The sequence below is a fragment of the Ochotona curzoniae genome, unplaced genomic scaffold (genome assembly GCF_017591425.1).
Source record: "Ochotona curzoniae isolate NIBS_2020 unplaced genomic scaffold, NIBS_Ocur_1.0 scaffold_2683, whole genome shotgun sequence".
Classification (NCBI taxonomy): Eukaryota; Metazoa; Chordata; class Mammalia; order Lagomorpha; family Ochotonidae; genus Ochotona; species Ochotona curzoniae.
This window is the reverse complement of record NW_024467100.1, coordinates 109,736-121,775: the sequence shown is the minus strand read 5'-3', so window position 1 is coordinate 121,775 and position 12,040 is coordinate 109,736. Positions and strand designations below refer to the sequence as shown.

General features: G+C 49.3%; 1 protein-coding gene across 1 annotated transcript in view; it reads right to left on the bottom strand.

Moving 5' to 3' along the window:
- CD247 (CD247 molecule) overlaps nt 1-9,879 on the bottom strand; it is a 70,353-nt gene extending 60,474 nt beyond the window's left edge. Inside the window, exon 1 of the mRNA XM_041003330.1 lies at nt 9,689-9,879. Within this exon, the coding sequence (XP_040859264.1) occupies nt 9,689-9,746 (58 nt within the window). The 5' untranslated portion in view covers nt 9,747-9,879. The remainder of the gene's footprint in view (nt 1-9,688) is intronic.
- Nucleotides 9,880-12,040: the final 2,161 nt, after the last annotated feature.

Below are 12,040 nucleotides of genomic sequence, written 5' to 3'. Positions count from 1 at the left end.
TCCAAACTAAGGAAATTATATATATATATATATAATACATATTATATAAATATATATAAAGAGAGAGAGAGAGAGGCAGAGGCCATGAAGATTTAAAAAAAAACCTGCTTCCCAAACCTTCCCTTCATGGGAACCTTCTTGGCTGTCCCTGCTGGTTCGAAAGACTTGCGTGTCTGACTCTCTTCACCATCCAATAGCTCCCTCTCCCACGTGAGATTATAAAGCTTTGAGAACTGGAGGCGCTCCACACCCCCACCCACAAGGAGCCGTTCCCTGGTGAGATGCTCAGTTGAAATAGAAGGAGTTTGCTTTAAGGCAGTCTTTCTGGGGGAATTATGGATGGGGACATTTAACAATACAGCATTTGCAATGGGCAGGTGAGAGCTGGCCAAGTTTTTAAAGGGGATTTCACAGGCCAGGTCAGCAGGGAGATGGATGGATGAGCGGTGGTGGATACAATTATTTGACTTTCTGAGCTGTTCTTTTTGAAGCCTCTATGCTTAATAAAAAGAAAAAGAATAATCCCTTTTGCCAAGCTTTTGTAGCTCCATCTCTATTGTTCCCATCAACATCCAAAGAAAATGGGCAAGATTCATTTTGTCCAGAAAGCATTTGTGTATTTTATATAGGTCTGGACTCTGAAGCACTGATGGTTAAGTGGGGGAAAAGACAAAGATTTCTCTCTACTCTCAGGAAATCAAAAGAGGAATGTTGAAGCTCTCTAACCTAACTAAAACAGTCCTGGGTGGAATCTTCGCTTCCTTTGCTGCTAAACTCAGCATGGAAATTAGCAGACCCACAAAACAGTGACAATTATACCAGATCACAAAGAAGGTACCCTGAAGGCAAAGTTGGAGTTTTTCCATCAAAACCAAGAAGGTGTTTTCTGGGGGCCAGGGCAACTTTCTTTGTTTTACTCCGTGCGTTCTCAGTCACTCAGTGTCCAGCTCTAGGACTCAGGTCTGGTCGGTGGACCGATCGATTAGGTCAACTACCTGCAGTGTTGTTCACTTGACCAGGGCATATGCAAGGTGTTCAGTATTTACTCGCGGATGCATTGAGTTGCAGCCGATTGCTTTAAATCAATAGATATTGACCAGTTCAACCAGGGTAGTTGTATCAGCTATCTTGATGGGCCAAAGTAGGTCACCAGAAGGCACCCTGTTCGATTGCTTGCCAACCCAGCCTGAGGGTGGAAAGAAAGAAAAGCATGGAATGCTTTTTGACTGTAATAGCCAACTGCAGGATGACCACTGTGGGAGAACCTGCGGAGTCAGTAACATTTTCTGCTGACGGGTAAGTGTTGCTGAAACTGTGTGCTGGGGCCTCTACCCCAATTACAGCTCCAGGGGAACCACTGGGTGTGAGCTTTTAACCCTGAGTTCTGAGAATGATGTTTCCACCTTCCTTTGTCATTATGAGTCTGGAAACAATGTCAACAGTGGGTCTGGGAGATCCCCCACAGGTCTGGGTGTGGGTTTCAGGGGTGGTCAGGGTTTCCACATCGGTGGGAGTAGGTGGGATCAGCATTCCTGGTGGGAACTGGGGACAAGAAGATGCAAAGAAGGAAGGCCACTGGGTTTTCTTGGGAGGCGGGAAAGTTCTGAGGACCCAGGGCCCATCGGCCTGAGACGTCCAGGCACCTCTAACAGGCTGCCCTTCTCTATCACCAGAGATTCTGGTTTGAACACAAGTTTTCTCCACCAGCCCCATGGCTCACCTAGCCAGGCTGACAACAACAAGCTCCTGAAGTGTTTGCTCTTCCTTCTACAGAGCTGCCCTGCTGCCACCAAGCTCTTCTCAATAGAGGAACCATGCCCACAAGACCCTCATTTGTGCACACAAAAGCATACCAGCGTCCACCAGCACAAACCCTTCAGCATACGGATCCGCATATACTTGCAACACACACAGCTGCGTTTGTCTATCTGCACCTGTGCTATCCAGAATCCATACACAAGCGCACAGCAGCACACACATACCAGCACGTATGTACGGCAGGACAGACCCTGCGGTGCACAGAATAAGAGGCAAACACACTTGGGCAGGCACAGGTGCCGAGCACCACACTGACCTATGAGCTGAAGTTGTTCTCAAGATGGGTTCAGGTGGCTCAGTGGGCCTGCTTCCCGCAGTAGCAGGCCACTCTGCCAGTCAGCCACCTGGAGCAACAAGTGGCGATCTCCTCTGGGCGCCCCCTCGGCCGGCTAGTCACACCCTTCTTCCTGTAACAGCTGCTCTCTCCAAGTCCCCGCCAACAGTTTCAGCCGAGATGGCAGACAGGCAGTGCGTATTGTGTTGCAGACCCAGTACAGGTGTGCATGGTGGGGACCGGTGAAGTGCAGAGCACACGGTCGACTCTCTAGATTTATGCCAACACAGAGGAGGAATTATCCGCCTCACCCCAAGTGATGAAGCTGGTGCCCCAGGATGTCCTCCCCACTACCCCGACAGGCACCAGCTCCTACGGTCCATCACCCCTCTGCTGCCCCGCTGAAGGCCCAAGGACACCCCCTCCACAGCATACCCCTCACCAGCTTTGTGGGGGACCACTCTGAGCTGCAGAAAAATGAATATAGAGCTCCTCAGAGTGCCAGCATTTAGCTCTGAGCAGCCATTTTCTCCTTGCTGTATGCTTTGCTCCAATCAAGGGGATATGAGTTTGCCTTCCCCGACCTTGGCAGATGGAAATGGACAAAGGCTAACGTTTTACATGAATAGCTACAAATTGATGGTAGACATTTGCCATTCAAAGGCAATTCCTCACTCCTCAGGGATTTAGGAGAAAAAAAACTTCAACATCTGCCTGTAGCAGTATCACAAAACCTTCCCCATGGGGGAAGACACTTTCCTACTAAACAAATGCAATCCAGGCAGCCATTAGGGGGCAAAGCCTCTTATGCTGGATTTATTTTGTTTGGTTATGCTCCTGCTTAAGTCAGCGTAGAGGGGTGCAAACTTACAAACAAATGGATTGAACCCAAATTGAAGACCATCCTGCTCAAAAAAGTCTCTGAAACAGATGGGTTTATTAAGAGTAAAATGGAAAATAAGGATTTATCAGATTTGGGGAACACTTGACTTCAAAAGCGTATTGATATGTCAGAGAAAAACACAGTTCTGTATTAAGGATATTAATAGTAATAGTAATAAGTATTAAGGATATTAACATTAAAATCCACTTAATATTCAGTAGAAAATATGCAATCTGTGATGATATTCACCCCCCAACACAATTACTCCTTCATTCAAAAACAAGGAGAGTAACCATGAATGCTTATCAAGAGGAATGCGCTGAAAGTTTCCCTACGGGGTACGGCTCACTTTACATGTACCAGGATCTAATACGGGTGCAGGTTCATGTCCTGGCTGCTCCACTTCCCATCCAGCTCCCTCCTTGTGGTCTGGGGTAAAACAGTAGAGGACGGCCCAAAGCCTTGGGACCCTGCATCCATGTGGGAGACCTGGAAGACGAACCTGACTGCTGGCTTCAGGTCGACTCAGCTCTGGCCATGGTGGCCACTTGGGGAGTGAACCAGTACACCGAAGATCTTTCTCTCTCTGTAAATCTGCCTTTCCAATAGAAATAAATCAATCTCTTAAAAAAAAATAAAGATCTCCTGCAGAATTCAATCACCTGCAACATGACCGTACAAACCCAAGAGCCAGGTTTTTGGGGGAGCAGCCCGGAGCTTGCCCAGAAACCATGCTTGGGGCTGGGTCTACTTTAAGGCAGCTCATCGAGCCTCTGGCCCTCACATTCAGGACCCTGCTTCTGGCCATGCGAGGGCTGTGAAGACCCCAAGGTCTCAGATCATGCCTTGCACAGACACAGGAAGGGGTAACTGTATTGAGAGACAAGGCCAGGCCTCCACAAGGAAACCCCATGTTCTTGTCATTTGTTTTTAACCTCTGGCGTTCAGAAATGAGCTTCTGAGTAGCACAAGCCATCCCAGGCGAGTGAAGGGAAGAAACCTTCCAGTGGTCCTTCTGGTGCAGGCCGTGGCTTGCTTTCTCTCCTGCCAAGATCCTCTTGTGGCCCCCGAGGAATGTACGGCTGGTGCACAAGCGCAGGGCACACATCAGACAACTCTGAGCTTCAGCTCCGGGACTTTCACAGCGTTGTCTCTAATCAGAAAGTCTGGGGGGAACGTGGTAGTTTGGAATCCAGGTCAGAAAGTATTTGGATCGGAAGGAAGAACAAAGCGCTGCTTCTGAATTCTGACAGCCAATTCCAGTGAGGTGGGGCGGGAGGCAAGGTGACCGTTCCTAAAATCCACGTGATTTCAAGACCGCACAGAAGGCATTTGGTAGCCGAAAGACATGGTCAAGTCTTGCATAATTTTTTTGTCTTTCAGTTGAGACACCAAAGCCCCCAGAGAGAAACTTTTAGACAAGTGTATACCTCAGTTCAGTGACAGAAAAAGAAAGCATGTTGAGCATTTCTGCTTTACTGCAACATGAAAATGCCATGGTTTCCATTTTACAGATTGGGAGACTGAGGCATTCTTGCTCACAGTCAAGGGTTTCCAAGCACGCATATTGCAGGGTTCCCAAGAAACGCACCTGCTGTCCCTTGCGTTAGCTGGACATCACTGCCACCACTTGTGGAGGGGCAATGGGGCTCTTCCGTGGGCACCTCGCCTCCTGCGGCAGCATCCTGCACTTAGGGTCCCATCTTTCTGCCTTGCCATGTGCTCCCTTCTTCCCTGCCTGCCTGCTTCAGAGCAAACCCTTGCAAACAGAGTTAGAAAAACACATTGTTTCCCCCCTAGAAGTCTACAGTATCCTGCAGAATGCTTTTTGTTTTTGTTTTTTAAACTTTAACCTATTCTTTCAAGGGTCCATCAGATTTGCTCAAGGAAGGAACAAAGTTACAACAGGATTAACTACACCCTAACAGCCGTCTAAATGCCCCGGAGCTTGGTGATGAAAACATACGTATTTACTCTCGGGAAGTTTGTAGAGGGATGAAAAACCTCAGAGGCCGAGTATGAGAAACTGTGCTTACAAGAAAACATTCAGAAGAAAGACACATGAAACTTTTGTATCGAAACAAGCACATAAACAATTACATGCACTTACAAAGAAAACAACGTAAAAATTCAGTTATATCAATTTTTTTGGAAAAAAAAACTTCTTTTAATGATTGAACGCTATTTTTATTCAAAAGGCCTCGAAGTAAGAGGGAAAAAATAGGGCTTACAAAGTCTACATATGCTGTTTTTGCTCTTCTTTTTGTGTTTCTGTGTGAGTAGATTCCTTATATACTAGAATTTCTGCCAGAAACCACAGACTTCTTTTTCCTCCTCGGCGCTATGGATTAGTTTATTGATTTATTAATCCCTGGTGGGGATAGCTTTACTTAAGACTCTGATGTTAAACGCAAATAAGAAAAACGAGCATCTTTGCTTTGGAGACCTGTGTGCGGTGACTCATTCGAAGTGTCTCTGTCACAGGTCCAAATTTAATAGGCGTCCTACAATAGAACCAGAAAATGCTAATAACCGTAGACTCCTAGCTTAGGCTTTACCTGCCCCAATCCCTCTGCCTATTTCATTTCTAGTTTTTGCAAGAAATGATTTAATACTGAACTATTTAGAAGCTCAAGCAATGCCAGCCCCATGCGCCTCCCAGGAAGCCATGGGAGCTCATGTGATCCTAGCCGACAGTCCGGATCCCCTTTGCTCTCATCCGACCCGCAGACCCTCACGGTCACTGCGTGCTGCACGCTGACTCTGCTAAGTGCTAAGGACACAGCACGGGGACAGTGTTCTCTCAGGGAACTCAAAAGTCATTTCTTGCTTTGGGTTTTTTTTTATGTTGGAAGACACAACACGTGCATTTAGTGGCCGAAGTGGTCACTTACGTGAATTTCTTCACCAAATTGAATATTTCTCTTATTTCTCTTATATTGACTTTTATATTATCAGATTGACTAAACACACCATCCCCGTGGTGTTCCGGGGGGAACCAACCCTCAGCCAACCCAGAGCTAAGAAATCTGCTTTGAACACTTGCTGGTATGGATGTCATTCATTATTCCCAGATGCAATTCAGCAGAAAAGAGATTCCTGAAGCAAGTGTTAGGACAACGCCAACGCGGGAGACTCCTTTAAGTAAAATACGAGGGCCTGGAGTGATAGCCTAGTGGCTAAATCCTTGCCTTGCATCCGCCGAAACCCCACATGGGTGGGTACATGTACATATCCCCATCCAGTTCCCTTGCCTGCGGCCTGGAAGAGCAGCAGAGGGTGGCCCCAAGCCTTGGGACCCTGCGCCTAAGTGGGAGACCTGGAAGAAGCATCTGGCTCCTGACTGCTGGCTTCAGATCGGCTCAGCTCTGGCCGTTGTGGCCACGTGGGGAGTGAGCCAGGGGATGGAAGATCTTTCTGTCTCTCCTTCTCTCTGTACATCTGCCTTTCTGATAAAAATAAAATAAATCGATAAAACTTACTATCCAAAATATGAGACATGACACCGGCAGACTTAGAGAGACTACGCGTCTAATAAAAACGAGACCTAAAGGTTTTCAAAGAACAAAAGCAAAAGCAAAAGGCACGTTTAAGTGAACGCAGCACTGGCAGTTCTCCACTCCAAGGCTTCCCAGGAGCTTTTTTTGGGAGTGTGGAGGGGCACCGTATGTTGTCTCTTAGCCATAAGTCTGAGAACTGGCAAGGCGGAAGAAGTGGCAGCTTGCCTAGATGAACAGAGTCAGACAACCAGAGGGCAAAACAAATGGACGGTGAAAACACCACTAGTAAAAAATGTCTGCTACCACTGTGAAATCCACCTCTAAGGAGATTTTTTTTTTTGCCAAGATTGGTGTACAGGACACTACCCCTTAAACACTCAGGCACTGGGATCCTGAACCAACCTTCAGGCTGCTGGAGCTGAGCAGCTGTACTGGCCACTGATAAGCAGGTGGATTTTGTTCCTGACTTCTTCCCCTTTCGCCATTAGAAGCACACCTTTCTCAAACATATTTGCGCGTTGGGGGAATACCAGCATACAGAGTATGCATATTGGACAGTCTTCCATCTGCAAGTGCCAGTATCCCACGTGGGTGTTAGTTTGTGTCCTGGCTGCTCTACTTCCCATCCAACTCCCTGGTAATGGCCTGGGAAAGCAACAGAGGATGGCCCAAAGCCTTGGGGACCCTACACCGACATCAGAAACCTGAAAGAAGTTGCTGGCTCCTAATTTTGGGTTGGCTCAGCTCCAGCCGGTACGGCCATTTTGGTAATGAATCAGAGGATGGAAAATCTCTCTTTTTCTCCTTTTCTCTGTAAATCTGCCTTCCCCGCCCAAAACAAAAATTTGTTAAAGTCCCAACAATTAAATCATTTGGAAAAAAAAATTTTTTTTAAAGACATACGAAGTTGGTGGGAGTGGTGCCTAACCAGCTGAAGCCTTGATTCCGAGTCACCGACATGGGTTTGCAACCAGGTGCTGGGTGCCCGCAGAGATGGGACAGGGATTGGCTGGCTTTCACCAGGGGGAGAACAGGTCACAATAAGTGGTATGCCCCTTGTCTTTGGGTTTTGAGATCAAGAAGACAGCTTTGGTTGCTGCAGCTAACACAATTTCCAGGCATGTGCTGTCTCACTTTCACATCTCTGCATCAAGGCATCTCCTCCTGACTTTAGGGGTGAGGAATTTGTGCCCATGTCTGCACAGCCAGGCAGTGGCTGGGCTGCAGTTCTAACTGTGATCTGTTGGCTGTTCCCACCGCGTGCCTTCCTACCTCACCCACCCCCGGGGGTGGGGGCAGCCTTCCCTGAGGCTTAGGGCTAGAGCGACCCCTCTTCCCTGGAGAAAAGACAAAGGCCCCCTGTGCCCTCTTGCCAGGAGAGCAGTAGGGGTAGTGACTGTACACTGTGCACGCCATCTTACAGCTTCTTCCAGCCTCACATCTGTGCCCCAGGCCCAGTCCTGGCCACCCCTGTGGATGCGGTTGTGGTCCACATCACCTATGGCCCTAACCGTAAGGGAATTTGCAAAGAAACAAACCTGGAAAAGAGTTTATGAAAAGCAGATTTAACAAAGAAGAAGAAGTTTGGGAAATGGGTCGCTCAATTGAGCAAGAAGAGAGAGCAGGCCTTGAAGAGACTCCCGTCCACGCCTTCCCACAGAATGGCAGAGCGGGGGGCCTCTAAGCGCAATGGTGTCCCGTGTGTGTCCCTGCCATCAGAGACCCTGCTCCTGGTTCCCTTGTCCTACCTCGCCTTGTTCATGGGCTAAGACACTGCGGGAAGCCTGCGTCTGTTACCTTTGGCTAAAACTTCACCAAGCTTTCAGAGGCAACATGAATGGCCACACACAGCGACAACTGCACTACATCCTCAGGGTTGTTCCCTAGCGTCCTTTATTTGTGGAAATGGGGCCTGGCACACCCCCGTCTCCTCCAGCTGTGGGCCAGCTGGCAGCCCCAGGTGCCTCAGAGAGAACCTTGCGCCTGCTCTGACAGCCACGTCATCACTGGCTGCAAAGCTCAACGCAAAGGGCCCCAGGAGGCTGAGGGAAGGCCTCACAGGGCGGCAGGGCTGCCCGGCCTGAGGCCCAGGGTCTCGGTTCTTCCAGATCACGCAGGAGCTTGCCCTCACCCCACAGCGACAGCTGACTCACACCCTGAACAGGCTTTGCTGAGAAAAGAAACCTTACAGAAAACCCCGCCACTGCTTGGGCTTGGGAGGCACAGCCACGCCGTGGGCTCTTCCTTCCTGCCAGACCCTGTCACCCAGCCCGGGCTCACCCTGAGGCAGGCCGTCCAGTGGAGGAGCAAAGGGCCCTGTTTCTTGCGGATGCGCCATAACACCGGAGTCCCAAGCCGTCCATTTTGCCCTATCTTCTCACTTGCCTGCCTCCTCACTGCCTCCCCAGGCTCCGCTGAGCTGGGGTGTGTTGAAGGCAAGTCGTCTTGCTGCTGGTTGGTCATAGTCATGGTGGTGCCCTCCCGGTCTCCTTTCTATTCCTGGTTTCGTGAGCTGCCTAAGGTGGGGGCACCAGGCGAACCGCCCAGCCTGGGACGGGTCTGTCATGGGGGTGGGGGTGGGGGCCTGGGGGCAGCCATGACAGACCTCTTGGGCAGGAGGTGGCACAGCACTCCAAGCTTCCGACAACATTGCCACTTCCCACCTGCGTTCAGTCCACGTTATCCCTGGCCCAGCTGGGACTCTAAGCCAGCCAGGCCTAGACAGGGGAAGGTCAGGCTCAGAGTCACAGCATCGGACCAGAGGGCAGAAGCCCCGCGCACTAGGAAACTCACAGCAGCATCAGACTCAGCCTGGCTCTGGCTCTCTCCTCCTGCCCAGTTACCATGAGGCGCTCCCCACTGGACCAGCCTCGGTTCCTCTCCCTCTTCCTTCCTTCTTTGGCCCCCCTGATCCCTCCCCCTCCACCCAAACCTTGCCCTCCCAGGCTTTCTGCCTCCTCCCTGTAGCTGGAGAAATTGACACCATTGGCAGCTGGGTACTCAAGCTACAGGCTCTGAATAAGTATCCAGTTTGGCTGCACTATGGCAGGTGCCTGCTCGGGACCTGCTCAGGATTTGCAGACAACGTTTCTTCCTCTGCACTCCTACACACACACACACACACACACACACACACACACACACACACACACACAGAGCGAGAGAAAGAGAGAGATTCTGAGCATTCCTCGCCATCGGGCCGCCAAGGCTTACCTGTAATGGGGAGTTGGGCTTGCAGGACAACCGCGATGACCAGAGCTTTCCACTTCATCGTGCCTTCTCTGCCCGGGGTGGTGCCAGGGATGCAGGCCTCCGTGGCGAGGAGGGAGCCGACCACGAGAGGAGGTAGTTGCTGCTTTGTTCTGTCACTGCCTCCCCAGGAAGGGGAGGACCCGCACCTGCCAGCAGCACCCAGAAGCGCACTCCCCCTCTCGATTCGCAGGCAGGAAGCGCTGGAGGTTTGAGGGTTTGGGGTGTCGTTGCGTACAGCTCTTTGTCTGAATGTTGCCTGTGCTTCTAGATGGCCATTGTTTTTTGTGTTCCTTCCCCAGTTCTTTGCGACTTTTAGCGAAGTCCCACAAGGATTAGCAGGGTCAAGGCTTAGATAAACCCACATTCACACACACATACACACACACCCCACCTCACCCACCCACCCACCCAGGTGCAGGCAAGTGCAGGTGCCATTTTCCTGGGTCCTAGCTGATTTGATGGAAGGTGAGAAAAGACCAGATCTGGGGACTCGGGAGCAAGCTGGATGGGGCGACAGACTCCCTGGGTTTGGGGACATCTCTGCTCTCATCTTCATGTCGCCTGGCCTTGAGTAAGTCACTCAACAGCTTTAGACTTCAGCTTTCTTATCTACAAAGAGCTGGAGTAGATCAAACACAACCGTTCTGAATTAGGAACAGTGCGTCATTTGAAACACTCCACCTCACACAGTGTTTTAAACACTTTCGCTAGCTGTTAATCTTTGAATATTAGAGGAATTGATCATGACAAATATGACTAAAGGTTCAAAATAAACTTAGCAAAATGGTAAGATCTTTAAAGGTGAGTGTGAAACGAACTTTAAAACATTACAGAACATACAAGGAAAATGGAATCACATGACAGACTTTGAGAGGCTGGCATGGTGACCTAGTAGGTTAAGCTTCTACTGCGACATGAGGATTTAGGTCCAGCTATCTCACCTGGGAAGGCAGCTGCAGGTGGCTTAAGTACTCAGACCTTTGATAACCATGAGAGATACCAGGAGTGAATTGCCAGCTCCTGGCTTTGACCCCTCAGAACTGAAGAGTCAACCAACGGATGGCGATCTCTCTCTCTCTCTCTCTCTCTCTCTCGGCTTACGTGCAGGTGATTCAGACACCAGCTAGGTTCCCTCCTGGGTCTGGATTTTGACTGCAGCTTCCTACTAACGCAGACCCTGGAGCAGCAGATGATGTCGTTGGGTTCCAGCCATCCTCATGGAGACTCTGAATTCCTTCCCCCCAGCTTTGGCCCCTTTGCCAAACACGGGCATTTGGTGAATGAACCAGTGGGTGCAAGTGCTCTCAACTCTCACAAGTGAATCAAACTGTTATATATATAAAAAAGAAGTTTGTTGTGGCTCATAAATTTTTGAAATCTGTGCATGATTTTCTCATAATACCCATTAACAGTTTTTAAATATTTATTTTTATTGGAAAGACAGAATTACAGAGAGAAGGATAGACAGAGAGGAAGCTTTTCCATCCGCTGATTCATTGCCCAAGTGACTACAAAGGCCAGAATGGAGCAGATTCGAAGCCAGGAGCTTCTGGTCTCCCACACGGGTGCAGGGTCCCAAAGCTTTGGGTCGTCCTTGACTGCTTTCCCAGGCCACAAGCAGGGAGTTGGATGGGAAGCAGGGCCGCCAGGATTAGAACCTGTGCCCATATGGAATCCTGGCGCGTGTAAGGTGAGGACTTAGCTGCTAGGCTACTTCTCCAGGCCCCCTCTCCACTAACTTTTAAAAATATCCTTGTAAAAGGACTTATGTAAATGGAAAGGTATATCCTTAATAGAAAATTCCCCCTTAATGGAACCATCATTTTCCTTCAATTAATCAATCTATCTCATTGAAAATGCCCACAAAAATGTTCATTTTTATTTATTTATTGTCATTTCATTTGAAGGTTAGAGAGACCTACACACAAGGAAAACAGAAGGAGATCTCTCATTTGCTGATTCACTCTCCAAGAGCCCATGATGAGCAAGCAGGAACTGTGCTGTAACTGTCATTTAATGTAGATCTCCACGGGTAGCAGGGCCCCGGGTACTGGAGTCATGACCAGTGCCCCCCAGGAGTTGCAATAATGGGAAGGGGGTTAGCGGCTGGGGAGCATCTCGAATCAGACACTCCGAAATGGGGAGCAGGCATCCCAAGCAGTGGCTTCACTAAGCACTGCCTGAACTCCTCTCATAGGTGCCATCTGTGACTGAGGGATGGGATGCCTCACAAAGGCTTTAGAACATGAGAAGTTTATACCAAAATGCGTACAAAAATGTTCATGTAGAAGGAAAGCTAGGCAGGGCTGGCAT